We start from the raw sequence: 19,476 nt of genomic DNA, 5'->3' as shown, positions 1-19,476 counted from the left end.
GTTTCATTCATTTCACTTTATACAAAACTGCAGGCACGCAGGCTTGTTTCTTAACAGTAAAACAAACATGGTCATGCAAACCCTTACATGCTACTTTCTCTCGCTGTTTAAATCTGAATCGATTAGTATTTGCTTCTCACAGTGATATCAATTATTTTAATTATAGAACTGTAAGGTCTACAGAAAAAAAAATTTACCTGACTAAATATACTCTGGTGTGCATCCACTTTCTGTCATGCAGATCGGTACTGCCGATTCAATCTGGCTAAATCCAGCTAAGAAACTGTTATGTTTCCCATAGCCATAGAAAGTGTGTTCTAATTTAAATTAACCGTCGTTTAAAAAAAAAAACGTTAATACACAACAGCGCCACATCGGCACACAGAGGACATTAAAAAAAATGGCAGCTTTATTTTTTTAGAGTAAAAGTACGGGGGCCAAACTATATACTCCCGCCCCGTCGGAAAAGTGCAGGGGCCATGGCCCTCCTGGCCTCCCAGCGCCCCTGTTCTGTACTCCTGGGATATTTATTTTTTACTTTAACATGTTACATATTGTAAATTCTTACTGTAAAATAAAGGCACACACACAGGGTCACGCCTGCTGCCTCAGCTGCTATGCTGTCTCTGCCTGCGTTATGAGCAATCTAATGGCTTTTATTACTTTTTGAAAACGACCCAATTTCGGAACGAGTATTTAAATTGAGCGAATATCCAAACATGAAAATCCCGTGTTCGTCCCAGCACTAGTTTATAACCTGGCTTACACTCTTTATTTTTTCTTCTAAACACTTTCCTTTTACCACTCCCACATCTTCCTTATCAGGTCTTGTAATAAAAGGGTTCCACTGCCCTCTCATAATCATACACACACACAGGCTTGCTCTCTCCAGTAACTCTTTTAGTGTCTGGGATCCCTCTTAAAGATGTGGCTGCTTTTGATTCTTGCTGGCTGTGTCTTGTTAGCTTCTCTGACCTATTTCAAGATATTCAAAGGCAGTCCCTTCTCTAAGGATTCGGTGAGGCAACCTAAATCTTTGGTACTGGATCAGAAAGCCAGAGACAAAGTTCTGAAACATGGTGAGTATACTGCCAGGGGTAAGACCAACCAGAACTATAAAACACTTTAAAAACTACAAATTATCCATGAAGAATATGTCATTGGCAAAGAATTCTAGTTGAAAGTTTCTTTTGGTATTTTTGAAGGCCTGGGGGAGATAAATTAGCCAGGGGAGGGAATCTTTAAAAAGTGCATTCAGTTTTTATTTTGAGCAGTAATATGGTGTTTGGCTTATTTGATAATTCAGTTTTATTGATGTAAAGTGTAGTGCAAAGTTGTTTTTTTTTTTTTGTATGATTTCTTTTTTCTTGTTTTTGTTTTACCAACATCAAGGTAATATGCAAAAAATAATTTCTACCTGCCATTTTTGTAAGATATAAACAACGATAAGTGTTGAGTCAGTAAAAATAATTCACTCTTTCGAGTACGAAAATAATTTGACTCGATAATTAGATTCAATTGACTGTTAATTTGGTAACTGGATTCGTTTTTTTGTTTTTGCTGTTTTGTTGTGCTAATTTAAAGCAGTTAAAATGTTTGTCTCTCACATTGTGGGAATGTTGTCATTGGTTCCTCGGAGTTTGAGTTTGAAATCCCACTCACACAGACAAGTGTGTCTCTTGTAAGTGAAGATAGAAGCCATTAAAACATTTGTGACATCATCCTTTGATCTTTTGAATAAGTAATTCTACAAGCCTTCTAAAAGTGGCCGTGTGGGGCAGATATATATATATATAGTAAGATAGCGGGTTGTGTGAGACAGCAGGGAGGGGGTTAAAACCTCCCTGCGAGAGAAACATGTGTGGAATGCACTTTTTTGTTTGATTGTATTGCTTTATTGTTTCATTTAATTTGCTAATTGATTTGTTTAATTGTTTTGTTTAGTTTAACTGTTTTATTGTTTAAGTATCCCCTGCACCTGGGCAGTAATTGGAAATCAGAACCAGGTGCAGGGTATAAAAGAAGAACAGTCAGTTTACTCGGGGCTGCTGAGTAGAAGGAGGCAGAAGAGGTGCTCTGTCTCCGAGTAGCCAGAGTTAAAAAAGTAAGTGCGGTGTCAAACCTGTGTTTTTGTAAGGACGGGAAAACAGCTTAGCTGTCCCGTGTTAGACAGTGTGTTCCTGAAAGTTGAGTTAGTGCTCCAAGAGGAGTTAGGTGTTTATTTTGATTTTGTATTTGTTTGATTTTGTGTTTATTAAAAATTAGCGCAAACACGCTTTAAAAATCCACTTCTGTTGTGCTGGGTCGTGTTTTTAAAGGGGCAATGAACCCGAGTGAGGTGCAATCGTTTACAATATATATTTAGCAGACGCCTTTATCCAAGGCGACTTACAGAGACTAGGGTGTGTGAACTATACATCAGCTGCAGAGTCACTTACAATTACATGTCACCCGAAAGACGGAGCACAAGCAGGTTTAGTGACTTGCTCAAGGTCACAAAATGAGTCAGTTGCTGAGGTGGGATTTAAACCGGGGACCTCCTGGTTACAAGCCCCTTTCTTTGGCTTTCTGATTCAGTACCAAAATATGTATATATGTGTGTGTGTGTGTATATATATATATATATATATATATATATATATATATATATTATATAGTATCTCCCGTCTCTCCTGAGCACCTCCAACACACCTTGGAGTCCCTAAGTCCCAACAGAATAATTTTAGCTGGAGTCCAGGACATTCTGTTAAATCTCTTGAATTGGATCATTTTGAGTTCAGCATACCGTATCGGAGAAATCATAGTTTTTACAATACTGTCCCGTTCCTTTTCCTCATAATCTACCCCCAAGGATGTTAGATGCAAACTCAGCTTTTGCATTACTTTTAATCATTGTTCAAACAAGTTTACACAGCTCACTTAGATTTTGAGTACTTCTCAAACCGATCGCAGGCAATGATATTTAGGTCTTCATCTGTTTTAGGTTCGGTAAAACAATCATTAACTTTACTCTCCATTCCCTGTTTACATTCCTTTGTTTTGTTTTTGCCTTTTTATCTTTCGAATGATACTTTCATGTTCTACATCTCAAACATAGTCCTCGTGACTATCTTCACTTACAACAGACAGTTTTTGTCTGTGTGAAGTGGTATTTTAAACACTGAGGTGTCAAATTGAGTGCTTACAAAATTTAAAACAAAACTACAAGAAACGAACAACAACACACATAGAGTATGTATATGTGTATGCTATTAAAATAGATAACCTTTTCAGTACATGTTTGGGATTTCAGGCCATATTTTCAATTCATGTACTCTATTAATTCCTATTAATGTCTGTACCATGGCAGCCACACATCTACAAATGTTTGCCATTCTTTAAAGACAGGTGACAAAATCGCTCTTGATTTACCGGTGGAATCTGCAGACTGGAATAAAGATCCTGCTGATTACCCCCCTCTGCCATGTCGCTTTAAAACTCCATGATTCTAATTGATCTTTGCTTTTACCCAAAGAAGTGTGACACAATATGATGTTTAGACAGAGAATACAAATTAAGTGCAGTATGTCTGTCCATGGTTCAAAAAATAAAACAATGGAATAATATTTTCCATATTCATATTTATGGACCTTGCTCATGTTGCCAATGATCATAAAAGAGAAAAATTGTAAAAATATGTAGTACAGTACTCAGTGGAGGCAGTCACACCAAGTAGTAAAGATATTATAAGGCATGCTAATGCTTTAGGAACCTATTACAGGTTTTCCCAGAAATAATAAGCATTACATTGCCAAGAAGATCCAGAGGAGTTCAAAACATGATAAAATAAGACTAGTCTAGTGTACCCTTAATAGTATTCTCCTCCCTTTCTAAACAGAACCCTTGAGCCTGAAGTATGGTATTGTGTTTTGGTGTGGGGCTGCAGTCTTCATCTTGCCTGAAACTGTAGCGTGACATAAGATCTGATTTCACACTGGCCTCTTTTTTTAACAGGGATTTAAAGGCCCAATTTGTAGGTTACGTCAAAACAATATTCTTATTTGATGAGGGAGGCTTACAATATAGATAAAAAAAAATGTTCCGGGTGCTTTAATGTGGCGATTATACAGTAATATCTTGCTATCCCTGAATAGATAACCCTATTCAAGAATAAGATTATCCAAAAGCTGAATGTCCTCTGAAAATCGTACTGTGGTGTCCATATTTAGCACTAAACTCTGCAGGTATCACCCCCACCCCCCAGAGCCAGTGTTACAGCTGCATGAAGTGATAAAACATCTTCTCCTTGGTGCTCTGGGTAGGGTTTGCCACTGATCGTATCCCAGTGAATCTGGACGCCATTGTGATTGGAAGTGGGATTGGCGGGCTGACTGCTGCAGCGGTTCTGTCCAAAGCTGGTAAACGGGTCTTGGTGCTGGAGCAACATGAACAGGCAGGAGGCTGCTGCCACACCTTTGTGGACAAGGGCTTTGAGTTTGACGTTGGTAAGGATTGAAATTTCATATATAAAGAATCATCTGCCATAACTGTTACTAGCTGACAATAACATTGATATACTGTCCGCTATTGGTTCGAAATTGGCTGATTTAGTATATTTCACCCAACAAGGGACACAACTGCAAGGGTGAACCATCTCCAGCCACAGTTCTAAAAGACACCTACTTCCCTCCATCCACTAGCCTGTCCTCAGTTTAGTACATTTACACAGAATAATGTTACATTTGAAGAGGTATCTCCAAAATTCAAAGTACTTTTTTGGATGCTCCTTTGAAAGTGCTACAGCTTGCAGGATGTTTTCACCCAAGCCTTGTCAATGTTTCAGGGGTCCACTACCTTGGTCAGCTGCATGAGAATGGGATGCTGCGTGTGATCCTGGATCAGATCTCAGAAGGGCAGCTGGACTTCGTGCCTCTGGAGCAGCACTACGATACCATCATCATCGGAGAGAAGGAGGACACCCGCCTCTATCACATGTACAGTGGGAAGACCGAGTTTGCAGAGGCCCTCAGAAGGCAGTTCCCCGAGGAGACCCAGGCCATTGACAAGTTCATGAAGCTGATGAAGGTAAACACGGTACCACAGTCACCGCCCTCGATTCGAATCAGTGGTGTAGGTTAAACTCTCCAACATATTAGTGAGGGACCAAGGATTTGATTACCAAGGTGTGAGTAGTATTGTTTAAATGGATGACAGTGGTATTTTGGAGTTACAGTTATTACCAGAATAATAATCGCATTTAGTATAAGATATAAACCATTAATTTTAACAAACTCATAACTACTTCATCTACAGTTCATAAATTGTGCGTGTTACACACGTGAAAATGTACTAGGAGTGTATTCAAAACAATGGAATTTATTAAACATGCAATGCATTGCCTTTGTCCGGTATGCGCCTGTTTCCGTGGAGGTGTTACTGTAAGATAAGAATCACCAGACTATACTTCTCTGTCTCTGCACAGGGGCTTTTCTTTATTAGTCCCAGCAATGCAGATATCTATAGTGGATTCTTGCTAAATAAAACTATATGATTTACAAAGGCTTGAAATTAATTTCCCTACTTATTGACAATATATATACGTTCTAGATCAAAGCAAATTCCCATGCAGCTTATCGGTTCCCCAATCATTCCTGTGCTGTCACATGGTCTAATTGTTGCTAGATTAGAATGAAACAGACATAGCTTGGTTTCAAACAAGCATCCAGCGATTTTTATAGTCTGTGTAAGTCGATTGTTAATTGATTAATCAAGCACTTTTCCATCTTCACTCGGATTCCTGCTATGCAGTCCCCATGCATGTGTCTTGAATGAGGTTTCTCATTTACGGTTGATCAGTGTGCTGTCTCTCCCACAGCACGTGGCTCACAAGATCCATATTTATGCCATGCTGAAGATCGTCCCGCAGTGGATGTCCATGTTCCTGATCCAAACGGGCCTCGTTTACTGGATCTCCTCGATCTTCAAGCTGGCGATCACCAGCCACACCGATATCCTCAACCAGCTCACACAAAACAAGGACCTCCACACTGTCTTCTCTTATTTGTTCTATGGTAAGGGGATCCCTGAGAGTTAAGATGCAGGAGCTAGAGGGGGTTGAAACTCAAAAGGAGTCATATTATCTAGCTGTAGCAAGACAAGCATAATAAATATACACTAATTGATTATTGATTTTTCTGCTTACCAAACCGATACAGACTTTAATTTACAGGGTTAAAAACTCTATATGACAGTTATTATGTATTTATTTATTTATTAGCAGATGCCCTTATCCAGGGCGACTAATAATTGTTATAAATTATCACGGTACAAAATATCAGATTACAGAATATCACATTACAGATAAGAGCAGTTTTAAAGTACAATAGCATCAGTAGCAAAAGATCAAATTCAAATAGGAGCAAAAAATAGAGAATATAGCAAATAATTACATGTAAGAGCGGGTTAACTTATATTAAAAAATGTACTTATACCAATAAAGTCCAGTATGAGCACATAGTAAGTACGATGAATGGATGAGAATGATTTCAATACTTTCAATTACAAAAAACGTGAATACGGATACCTATAAGAGTAAAGTCAAATATAAGATACAGGAAGTAGTTATAATTAAGAGCAGTAGTCGAATACGACAAAGTATGGAGCAGTTCAGTGCAAGTATCAAGCTGATGCAAATACTGGAACAGCTGGGTGCCATATAGTCCAGTATAGTTGAGAGTTGTGAGATTTGCAATTGCTGCCTGAACAGATATGTCTTGAGGAGACGCCAGACAGTGGTCAGGGACTAAGCAGTCATGATATCCATGGGTAGGTCGTTCCACCACTGAGGGGCAAGACTGGAGAAGGGTTGTGGATTCAAGAGGAATAGAGATAGAGAAATCAGCAGTGGCGGAGGAAGAGGGGGAAGAAAAGGACTTCGAGAGGTTGAGTTTGAGATGATGCAAGTGCATCCAGGAGGAGGTGCGCAAGAGGCAGGTCGAGATACAGGAGGAAACGGTCAGGCGGGGAGAGGAAAGATCTGAGCATCTTCAGTGTAGATGATCAATGATACAAGAAGCCATGGGAGGTGATGAGGGGACCCAGGGAGCGGGTGTAGAGAGAAAACAGGAGGGGTCCCAGGACTGAGCCTTGGGGGACACCTGTGGAAAGAGAGCAAGGCAGAGGATGAGCCAGGCCAAGACGCCCAGTACGTGTGATCAGCAAGGTAGGAGGAGAACCAGGCAAGAGCAGTGCCAGAGAGTCTCAGGTCAGCGAGGGAGGACAGGAGAATAGAATGGTCAGTCATATTATATGTAATAATTACATATGAATTACAGTACTAGAGATGGGTGCCGTCAGCTGTACCTCTCTATTAAACAGACCGCTAAGCTTTCGATTCCTGCAGCTTCTTTTAGTTCAGCTGTATTTTGTTTTCCTTCCAGGCGTCGCCCCAAAAGACTGCAGTTTTGTCATAAACGCCTTGCAGTTGCATCATTACAAGCGGGGGGCATGGTACCCCAGAGGTGGGGCCAGCGAGATTGCCTTCAACATCATCCCGGTCATCCAGAAGGCAGGTGGCGCTGTTCTGGTCAGGGCTCCTGTCAAACGTATCCTAGTGAACAAAGATGGGTCAGCTTGTGGTAAGTCAGACTTACTCTCACTGCTGTTTGGACACTGTGGAACTGTGCTAGACTTATGGAGTGCTTGTTTTTTCCCTGTCTGCTGATGGATATGTTTGCACCACCACTTGCTCTCTTTGTACCAGTACTTCCTTGGTTCTGGTGATTACCTCACTTCCTGTTGTTTCAGGAGTGGCAGTGAAGAAAGGTCAGGAGGAGGTCAATGTTTATGCCCCTGTGGTCATTTCCAATGCAGGGATATTCAACACCTTTGAAAAGTTCCTACCACCTGAGCTACAGGCCAAACCTGGTGAGTCCTTTTATTTATTTATTTTGAAATGTACACACACCAGGAAAACCTCATTAAGTTGGACCTGGTACTTATTGTAGAACAAGGGTTAATACGACTTGTATTATTATATAAATGGTTTTTTAATGGAAATAGTTTGTTTAAAATTACTTTATTAAAGTATGTTACAGTTCTATAGCATAGAATAAGTCTATAGCATAAAACAAGAATGGTTTATTTGGGGATCGCTTTAAGTAGGATCAATTGAGTATGAATTAATGGATTAGTAATCTAAAGGGTCGATTTCTTATTTGTATTTTAAAGTGTTCTATTCATGCATAAGGATACAGTAACAATTAACTGATTTTGTTTTTCAGAGATTCAGTCCCGACTCAGCATGGTTAAAAGCGGAATGGGTTCATTTCTGGTGTTTGTGGGTCTGGACGGAACAAAGGAAGAACTGGGGATTAAATCAACCAACTTCTGGATGTATAAGCACAACAACCTGGATGAAATGTATGTCCTTTGTTTGGTTATTGCACTCTTTTACTTGAGCTGTAAGTGCAAATGGTACTCGGTCCTGCTACAACTTTGGTGCTACTGGACTAAAGCCAGTTGTCACAGTCAGACTTGGCAGCATGGTTTGGTACTTCTAAGTAATCAGAACCCCAGCTGATCTTGCATAACAAAGAATGCAATCTGATTGCAGGATGGCGCGCTATTCTTCTTTGAGCAAAGAAGAGGTGGCCGACAACATTCCCATGATGTTCATCACATTCCCATCAGCCAAGGACCCCACTTTCAACAGCAGACACCCAGGTACGGGGTGGGGGTGGGGGTGGGGGTGGGGGTGGGGGTGGGGGGGTCAGAGTGTCATCTATTCTATTTAAACCACTCTACATAAATATAGTATATATGCGATTACTATATTATATATGATCTGTCAGAATCTTATTCCTAAAAAACAACCGTACAACTTGGTATTTTGTATTCATTTCCTAGCATAATTTCTGCGTTTAGGAACATGTATTTAAGCCAATAGTAATATTAATAAAAAACATTAAGATACCGTTAAGACTCATCTCATTCTCCGTCTGGTCTGAAGCACGTTTCCACAATTGTGATGCCGGTAAGGGTCAATTAACGGCACAATACAGATTTAAGAATCAGACAAATAATTTGGTAATGAGAAAATTGGTCTCCAAGGGTACGTTATTCTAACATCACGATGAGTGAAGTTTTCTGACGGTAAATGTTGTTTATGCATCACCCGATGAAATACTGTCATGTTAAAAACTATTACTGGCAAGATAAAGGAGACAGTAAGTTTTATGAATATGGGCAAATATCTCGGGAACTATCCATGATGGAAAATCACGTTTTAAATACTGCCCGATAATCTTTTTTACTGGCCAGAAATTACCGCCATCTTTTCTGAATATGGGCCAGAGTGTTAATGGTTACACTGTGGTGTACCTGCTGAGCTTAGAGAGATGACATGTTTGAGGCAACAGGGTTGCTTTCATCCTCACAAATGAAATGCAAAGTCATTCTAAACAACAAGATCGCTAGATCTTTACCCTGTGCTCCCCCAGGGAAGTCGTGTATGACCCTGCTGACAATGGCTCGGTACGAGTGGTTTGAGGAGTGGCAAGACAGCCAGGTGAAGAAGAGGGGCGACGACTATGAGAGCTACAAGATGTCCATCGCTAATGTGCTGATCGGCTGGGCAACAGAGATCTTCCCCCAGCTAAAGGACAAGGTACAGTAATTATTGTAAATGTGCCTCATTCACAATCATCAATCTTTTGTTCAACACTTATTCATAGCTAACTGCTCTACAGCTTATGTAATATGTATATATATATATATATATGCCCAACTGTACCAAAAAAAAGAATAGAATCTAAACAACACCTTAAAAGGAAAAGTGATTTTAGCCACAGTATTATTTTTTTTATTTTTTTTATTTTTTTACAATGCTTCAATAAAGTCTAAGGATTGATCCTCATCTCTTCTCTTCCCTGTAGATTGAGTTTGTGGAGGCAGCCACCCCCCTCTCTAATCAGTACTACCTGGGAGCCCCACGAGGGGAGATGTACGGGGCGGAACACGACCTGGGGCGCTTCAGCACTGACGTCGTGGCAACAATGAGGTCACAGACACCCATCAAGAACCTCTACCTCTCAGGTAATGAGATGCATACCAGAGCTGGCAAGGGAATCTTTCACAGAATAGAAACTAAGACAACATCTACAAAAGCAATGCAGACAGTGGCACGACCACAAGTACTAAAAGAAAAATGTAATAAATTCAGTGGCAAAAGGTATTTTTCAATGTTGCAATAGGTTTTGATTGAAATGCTTATATCACTGGACGATGTGGTCACTACTCCCAAATGGTATCTCTTAATGGTCCCATTAAGAGGAATGGGTAATGGTAGCACACAGGCAGTTTATAATCCAGGACACTGGCATGTCTACAGTTCAAGGCTAATATCCTGATATCCCAAAGAGATTTTTTTAATTGTGATGTAACATCTCGTTTGCTCAAGCTGCCCTGTCAGTCTCATTGGAGATATTATACAATCTCAGCCTTTGTGTGTTGCAGGTCAGGACGTGTTTTGCAATGGTGTGGCAGGCGCTCTGCACGGGGGTCTCCTCTGCGCCTCGGCAGTCCTCAATTGCAACCTCTACATCTACCTCTTCCTGCTCAAGAAACAACTCAAGAGGGAAAGAGCCAGGAAGCAAGCCTGAGGAGACAGCAACCCTCTGTTGGCACTGATGTTAAGATATAGCAGTGCTCTAATTTTCATAGTAAATAGCACTTAACAGTACTGTACATGCTACTACGCACCATACTCTATTCGCAAGACAATTGCTTAACCTTCAACATCATACCCAGCTTGAGGTGGCAAAGCCCTCAGAATGTGCGCTAATATACAGGAAAAGAAGGGTGTGTGTGTGTATATTTCACAGCATAGCCTGTAAATGCCTACTTGTGCCACTCTGCAATCTAGTTTATGTTGAAGAGAAATGCTCAAGCTTTAAAATGATACCCTACTTAAGGTGGCACATCCAGACTATCTATGTGATTTCCCCCTTAAAATGTGAGCTAATATTCAATATGTAATTGTGCGAGTAAGTAATTACCTTCAGCCTCGAATCAGGAATAAGTAACTAACTTCAGCCCTCGAATCAGGAATAAGTAACTAACTTCAGCCCGGTACTTCTGTAAAGCTCAGAGCCCCTATCCAGAACTCGTCTGTTGAGTGTCAGTTTTGGGTTCCAACTAAAGTTATCTGTGATTGGCTGAACGCGTCGGCAGACAGCAAGAGCAAGCCTCGATTTCCTCGATGGACGTGGGCGAGGCTGAGGGGAATGATTGACACTTTGCGCTTGCACAGTTTAAATAAAATGTATTTAAAATAAACTGTGGAGCAAAAGTACACAGCTGAAATAAAGATCTTGCGACAACTAGCGTACATTAAATTTACATTTAAGGGAAGCTGTTTTTTGTACACAGCTCAAATAAAGAATTGAATTTCAGTTTAAAGTATGCTGTTTTTTGTCCTTGAGTAAATTCAATTTCAGTTTCAGGTATGCTGTTTTGTTGTTAATAGATTCATTTTTTGTTAATAGATTGATTACATGTTAATAGTGGTTGCACATGTTTTCCTGTGCTTTACCATGGTTTCACTAGTATTGATCCTGTTATTGCTCACCAGTGTAGTCATAAATCTGAAGGTACTGGAAACGCCACTAAAATATCGATTTTTTTAAACAAGATTTATTGTTTGTACACTGAACTTCAAGGAACAGGTATAGGCGCGTTTATCTAATTTCTACACAGTCGTAGTCGATGCACTGTTGCTCTCGTATTCGTCAGCAATTTTAAGCCTTCCTAAAGTAATTAGTAAGGACTACTGACTGAATCAGACAGTTGTGTAGGAGACGTGAGTCATGTCCTGTCTATTAATTATGCGCGTTCTGGCTCAACTACACCACTGCTGCCTATAGAAAACACACTGTTCTGGTGTTATGATGAATCCTGTACCCCTGATATCTTGCATCCCCGAGCAATCGCCAACATTTCGCGCTTGCGCAGATCTCTATTGTTGCTCATGGGTTAATAAAATAACTACCAGAGCAGAAGTTATAATCCAGTTTATTTGGGAATTACATTTTTTTTTTCTTCATCTATTGTATAAAAGTAGGTTGTCCTCCTCGTAGTGTAATTAACTGTATTATTGGTACATATTGTATGTACTATACAAAGCTATGCGTAACACAATTGTTTGTCATTAATTTAATAAACTGTGTGTAGAATAATATTTATACTTGTATAGCATATGTATGCATGCACTGAAGTACCTCAAAGTCTAATCTAATGTCCAAACATTCTCAATTTTGGCTTTCTTAGTCTACAGGGAAACATTATTGTTATTTATTTATTTATTTATTTATTTATTTTACATGGTTAAATTTCCCAATTGCATATCTATTGACTGTTTCAGGGAACTTCAGTAAATGGACAATTGCGTGTTAATGAAACACGTATTCATGCCGTGCAATATAAAGCAATACTGACAAAGGTACAGTATGAAGCTCTGTACAAGTCTGGTAAAATGCAAAATTACTACGGTTACCTTTAACTTTCACGTCACAAAGAAAGTGTAAATCCTGTAAACTGGCACGGGAGAGCGGATAATTCTCCCATTTATGAATCCTGGTCCCAGAGTCATCAATAAAACTGCTTCACGCCAAGGACTTTAATCTGTAAATCAAAGAACGCCTTGGGTTTTATCAGTAAAGGGAAGTGAACACACAAACCATGGAGAAGCCATACTAATGGGGGATTTCAACTTCCCCTGCATAAAATGGGAGAACCCGATGGGGGGCACGACGGACGAAATTGAAATGGTGGAAATGACAAATGCCTGCTTCCTAACGCAATTTGTCAAGGCACCGACTAGAGGGGGAGGCATGCCTTGACTTAGTCTTTTCAAATAATGAAGACAGAATAACTAAAACAGAGAGCCATTGGCAAACTCAGACCACAACATGGTCTCATTTGAAATATTTTTTAAAACCCCAAAAGTAATGACTAAAGCTAAGGTTTACAATTTTAGAAAAGCAAACTACAAAGGTATGAAACAGAGACTAATAGAAGTAGATTGGAGTAAAATAGAGAAAACATCCACAGAAAAAGGATGGCTGGTTTTTAAAAATGTAGTACTAGAGGCACAAAACAATTACATCCCAAAAGTAGACAAATCTAAATCTAAAACAAAATGGCCAAAATGGTTTAATAGATCAATTAAAAAAAATACTCAGCGAAAAAAGGCACTTTACAGAGCGTTTAAAAGGGACCAAAAACAAAGCACACAGAAAGAGTACTTGGAACTGCAAACACAAGTCAAAAAGGAAGTTAGAAAGACCAAGAGAGAGATAGAAATCAATATTGCTAAGGGGGCTAAAACCAATTCCAAAATGTTTTTCCAATATTATAACAGCAAGAGAACATTCAAAGAGGAGGTTAAATGTCTAAGAGACACAAATGGCAAAATCATAGATGAAGAAAAAAAAAATAGCAAATATATTAAATGATTACTTTTCACAGGTTTTTACAAAGGAGGACACGGACAACATGCCCCACATGTCGACCTGTTCCTATCCAATTTTAAATAACTTTAGCATAACAGAGGCAGAAGTGTTAAAGGGACTAGGAGCTCTTAAAATAAACAAATCCCCTGGGCCAGATGAGATCCTCCCAATAGTACTCAAAGAAATGAAAGAAGTTATTTACAAACCGCTAACCAGTCTCTTGACACAGGGGTTGTACCGACAGACTGGAAAATAGCAAACTTAATACCGATCCACAAAAAGGGAGACAAAACCGAACCAGGTAACTACAGACCAGTAAGCCTGACTTCTATTATATGTAAACTTATGGAAACTATAATAAGATCCAAAATGGAAAATTACCTATATGGTAACAATATCCTGGGAGACAGCCAGCATGGTTTTAGGAAAGGGAGATCATGTCTAACTAACCTACTTGACTTTTTTGAGGATGCAACATTGAAAATGGATAACTGCAAAGCATACGACATGGTCTATTTACAGACGTGCTCAAATTTGTTGGTACCCCTCCACAAAAAACGAAGAATACACAATTTTCTCTGAAATAACTTGAAACTGACAAAAGTAATTGGCATCCACCATTGTTTATTCCATATTTAATAGAAATCAGACTTTGCTTTTGATTTTTTATTCAACATAATATTGTAAATAATAAAACAAATGAAAATGGCATGGACAAAAATGATGGGACCGCTAACCTAATATTTTGTTGCACAACCTTTAGAAGCAATCACTGCAATCAAACGTTTTCTGTAGCTCTCAGTGAGACTTCTGCACCTGTTAACAGGTAGTTTGGCCCACTCTTCCTAAGCAAACTGCTCCAGCTGTCTCAGGTTTGATGGGTGCCTTCTCCAGACTGCAAGTTACAGCTCTTTCTATAGATGTTTGATAGAATTCAGATCAGGACTCATAGAAGGCCACTTCAGAATAGTCCAATGTTTTGTTCTTATCCATTCTTGGGTGCTTTTAGCTGTGTGTTTTGGGTCATTATCCTGTTGGAGGACCCATGACCTGCGACTGAGACAGAGCTTTCTGACACTGGGCAGTACGTTTCGCTCCAGAATGCCTTGATAGTCTTGAGATTTCATTGTGCCCTGCACAGATTTTTGATTATACAGTGTATAGTTAAACAACTTTTTAAAACTAAATTCACATAAACAACCTGTACAATATGATTGTAAAACGCTGTATTTACACTACAGCACTGCATTAGTCACATTACTAGGATATGTACTTCTAGTATTACAGTATTACACACATTATTGCAGACACCATCCCCTTATCCAAAAAGCCTGCAGGAATAGGTTACAAACAGCTGACAACATCCTGAATTTCAACCATTTTTTAAAGAATGTATTCACAGTTTAGTGTTCTGTTTAATCTAGTATGATTTTGACTCATGCGGATCAGGACAAGGAAATGGTTCCCTTGATATTTTTTTTTAATGTCACTTCATTGTGCCTTTGCAGTTTCATTGGAAGTAATGTCGCTTGCTCATTGGGAAGTGGGAAAACATTTTCTACATTTTTATTTAAAAAAAAATCTCCTTAAATGTGTGATTTTACAGAATATTCGAAATAGTCCTCTAATGCATTACAATCAATCGCAATGTCCAAACCCCTCCGTTCAACCTCACAGGGAGTTGGCTTATGTCCCGCAAGTCTAGGGCTTTACCAATAAAAGTGCTTGCTACATTTATAAGGTGCGATTTTATTACTGTACACATGATTTTGCTCACAGAATTTTTAGGATTGACCTTAGAGTGTCTTAGAGGTAACCATCCACAAAGTTACCCAGTCCTTCCTTCTCAAAACGCCAACGACGCTTCGAGGAAAGTTGGGTGAATTTGCTCCTAATGTGCATTTCCAAGCAGTAAGTCCCTCTCCTTCTCCTTTAAGGTAATAGTTCAAGTGTTTACTTGCAGCTGAAGCTGGGCTGAAGCACGGGGCTCCACATCTGAGGTGAAGGGGTCAATGGAGCTGTAAGGTGGTGGGAGGTCGTCTGGGAGAGGGAACAAATGTGGCTTCAGTGTAGCCTACAAATAATAGAGGAAGAGAAACTTGTTAGATGGTGCTGGACTGCAAATTGCCACCGGGATTTGAAGAAAGTCCGGAAGAAAGCTTAGCTCAGCTGAGCACAGCATTACCAGCGCTGGCAACACAATGGAATAAATAGCAGTGCAGTGGATTACTGATATAGAACTGCAGGGGATGCCAGTACAAAACAAATGCTGTTTGTTTGTTTTCTTTCTTACAGATGCAGAATAAATCCCACAATGTTCTGTCTATTCACCTCACTGTAGGGTGGTGGGCTCCCAAAGTCCGGTGTTAATTGCGGCCTGGCAGTGACGTCCATGTATGGCACATGGATGACGTAGGGTGCCCCTGCCTCGACGCTCTCTGCTGGCAAGCATTGGATTCTGCAGCAAGCCCTCCACAATGCAGAGATGCAGAATAGGAGGATACCAAGGGAAAACAGGGGGATGATTATCCTGAAAAGGAAGACGATTTTCAATCCCACTCGCCCAGATCAGTAACACCAAATCAGGAACAAGATTGGTAACATACAGTGTCAGTACTATGTAAAAGGTATCATACCTTACTAGAGCATGTGGAATACAATCTCATGATAAAGATTCACATAGCGTTTAATAGAAACACATTTGAACTCTTTGTATGGCAATTCTGCATCTGGTGTGACATCATGAACTGAAAAAAATCCTTTAAGATTCCCACAGGAGACCATCCTTATGGGCATCTCAATAGGACGCTACACATAATTCTCACAATTACAATAGGATTCAGAATTTCACAATAGTTTTATGACAGTACACTGTAGGATTCTTGCTAATGGTAGCTAACCTTCTGTGCATATTATAAATTGATGCAAATACTGACCAGGAAACTCGAGCTGTCTTTATTTAATCAAAACTACTGCAGTGAAAGGAATAGTTCAGATTGTACGTACTGAAACACTGTTACTGTCTGGGCTGCCATCGCTCTAGTGCAGCCGTCAAAACCCCAGGAGCACCTGCTTCAAACACAATGACATCGTCAGGATCGAGACCTTACCAAGCAGCGAGCCACCCGCCTTGAGAAAGCAAGGCCATGCTTTTAAACTTCATTTCAGTTGGAATATCACGAGAAAGCAAGGCCATGCTTTTAAACTTCATTTCAATTGGAATATCATGAGAAAGCAAGGCCATGCTTTTAAACATCATTTCAATTGGAATACCACGAGAAAGCAAGGCCATGCTTTTAAACTTCATTTCAATTGGAATATCACGAGAAAGCAAGGCCATGCTTTTAAACTTCATTTCAATTGGAATATCACGAGAAAGCAAGGCCATGCTTTTAAACTTCATTTCAATTGGAATATCACAAGAAAAGCCTCCAAACAGCATATACAGTAGGTGTGCTTTTTCTTTAACACTTTACAAGGAAGTGGAGGGAATAAATTACCTGGCAAACCTGCCATGAAAACTTTGCCCTGGTCCTTGTACCTCAAACATTATGTCAGGTTCAATGTATTTCTATCCCTTGTATGCTATGTATTACTTTACAAATGTGGAAGTCTGCTAGTCTTCATGAATGTACTTTTGTCTGCTTGACAACATTTTACAGATTTGAAGTTATGGACGATACAGTATATTTTACTATACTCTGCTTGCCACATTTGTTAAGCTATGTTTCCACAGATAACACACCGGTAGTTGATTTGAAAGACTTTTGACCACCAACAAGCAAGCAAGGCTTATGATAATGTACTGCATATCTAATCTTGGCCTGAGATGCATTTAATATTATAATGGTGTTCTATATAAATTTATTTTAAAAAGCAGCTTTCTAGAGGTAATTCCATGACTGTAGTGGTGCCACAGTTCGCTTAATATAACTCTATCCTCCGACCACACTCAAGTCTCTAAAACTATTGTACAGATAGTGACCCATCTAACACCATTACAGTACAGTGCTGTAGCATATATAGCATCTATTAATTGGTGAACCATTTTAAAGCTGTCATTGTATTCCACTTCTGGCACAGACCTTACTGCTGAACAAGTGGGATTGTATGGGTAAACAGACTCACACAGTTTCTAGTACAGTATTGAAAAGCTAGAAATTGCTTACCTGAACCACCTGCCCAATGAAGAACACAAGTCGAAGGCAATTCTAAGGTAGGACTTAAGCAGAGTTATCTCAGGTTCTCTCTATCTGTTTGCCCCACTTTCTCTTGGCTGCTCTTTGGCACTGCTCTCTCTCTTATCTCTCCACGTGCTAGTATAGGACGACAGGTGTTTAACGCTGAGGTCAAAGAATGGTTTTATGTGAATGATGGGCAGCTTAAAGGTACAGTACATCCTGTTAAAATCCAACACCCACAAGACATAAGGAAATGGCTGTGAACAGCAGTAGATTATTGTTCAGTAACATTCCATTAATGACACCACATACAGTACCTAACCCAGCACTGTATTGTGATTTAAGCTACATTACTCAACAGTCGTGCTTTGTGTTAGTAGAATTCCCAGGGTTTCTACATAAATCCATAGTTACTTGATCGGAAACCAGATTGTATTCCGTTTTAGACTTTAAAAACTGCCTGCCAGTATGGTATTTGATTAGACATGCTTGTGTTAGAGATGCAGCAGCAGGAGGTTATGAGACACCTTCAAACTGAAGATCGCCACGATATCTTTTTTTTCTGATTCTGTTAACATTTTTAAGAGACACTATACTCTTTAAGATCACACTTCTAATTTAACATGTAGCTTTTCTACACACAATACATTATGTTCCAGTATCATCAAAACAAGTTCATGATCACAATGACTTAATTTTCCATCAGACTGAACGTAACATGTAATGTGTGGTTTAATAAAACAATGTTTAGAGTTACTGTCAATCACCATCACAATTTAAAATAATAATTTGGCCAATCGCCTGAAAGGCATTTGTCTGGTTTGATAGAATTATTTGTTTATTTACTCAAAGATAATTTATTAACCTAAAGGCGTTTAAGCCAAAACCTTCAGACTGCAAATCAAATTGTGAAATAAAAATAATGATTTATATACAGTTTGATATCCATGGTCTATTGGCTGCTGGAAAACTATACAAGATAATTAAAGATAATATTTTTGTGTAATGTGGTACAAAATACTTTTATAGTAAAACAATTAAACAAAGTGTATTTTTATATATTAAAGGCCAAACTGGATTTTCCATTGGTGGTGTTGAGTGCAGTAATCTGGAGTTAGTAGTTCTCACAATGCCAAGTTCATTTATCCTGTTCACTTTTTGTGTTACAGCTAATAGGATCCCCCTGAGCCGAAGACTGACAATGCACATGGAAGTGGTGTCAGGTAGGATTCTGCTATCTGCAACACCAGAAATGATTGGGGACTTCCATTTTGTAACAGAAGTCTGGGAAACACCAACAGCAAAACAAGAGGGGGTTTGTAAGAAAAAAACAATTTTCTTTTTGATACATTTGCTTAAAAGGACCGTGGTACATCGCAGCAGAGATGTCACTAGAGGAGATTTCATCTAGACAGCTCACAGAAATACCTGAAGACCACACTCAAAGAGTGACCTCATCCTAACATGTGTTTATTGCCTAGATTGGAATTCATCTCCATTATAATACATGTTCAGATGTAGAAAATAGAAGCATGGTAAAAACCTGAAGACCTGAAAAGTGCATTTTCATGCTTGTAGAACTGTCATAGGGTGCTGTATCACATGTTGTGCAACATACTGTATTTATCACCACGGGTGAAAAAATCGAATCTTTTATCTAAGCTTCCACCATGAGGCAGACCTTTAGCTTTTGTACCAGTTGCATTCTGTTAAGGTGTGAACTTTCATTTTAAAAGCCTTGCAACCTTTCCCAATAGCCATAGGTGGCAGCAGGATTGACATCACCTCACTCCATGGGTTCGTTA

The 19,476-nt window shown here is 39.3% G+C and overlaps 1 protein-coding gene across 1 annotated transcript; it reads left to right on the top strand.

The window, feature by feature from the left end:
* Positions 1–922: 922 nt before the first annotated feature.
* On the top strand, positions 923–11,359 carry si:ch1073-13h15.3 (all-trans-retinol 13,14-reductase). The gene is made up of 11 exons (XM_034055829.3): positions 923–1,079; positions 4,302–4,484; positions 4,823–5,064; positions 5,855–6,050; positions 7,419–7,616; positions 7,786–7,905; positions 8,262–8,400; positions 8,594–8,703; positions 9,480–9,646; positions 9,915–10,074; positions 10,495–11,359. Exons 1-11 carry the CDS (start codon positions 926–928, stop codon positions 10,638–10,640), a joined length of 1,815 nt encoding a protein of 604 aa, XP_033911720.3. The 5' UTR covers positions 923–925; the 3' UTR covers positions 10,641–11,359.
* Positions 11,360–19,476: the final 8,117 nt, after the last annotated feature.

Source organism: Acipenser ruthenus, chromosome 33 (genome assembly GCF_902713425.1).
Source record: "Acipenser ruthenus chromosome 33, fAciRut3.2 maternal haplotype, whole genome shotgun sequence".
NCBI classification, from domain to species: Eukaryota; Metazoa; Chordata; class Actinopteri; order Acipenseriformes; family Acipenseridae; genus Acipenser; species Acipenser ruthenus.
This window is presented reverse-complemented; position numbering and strand designations above follow the sequence as displayed.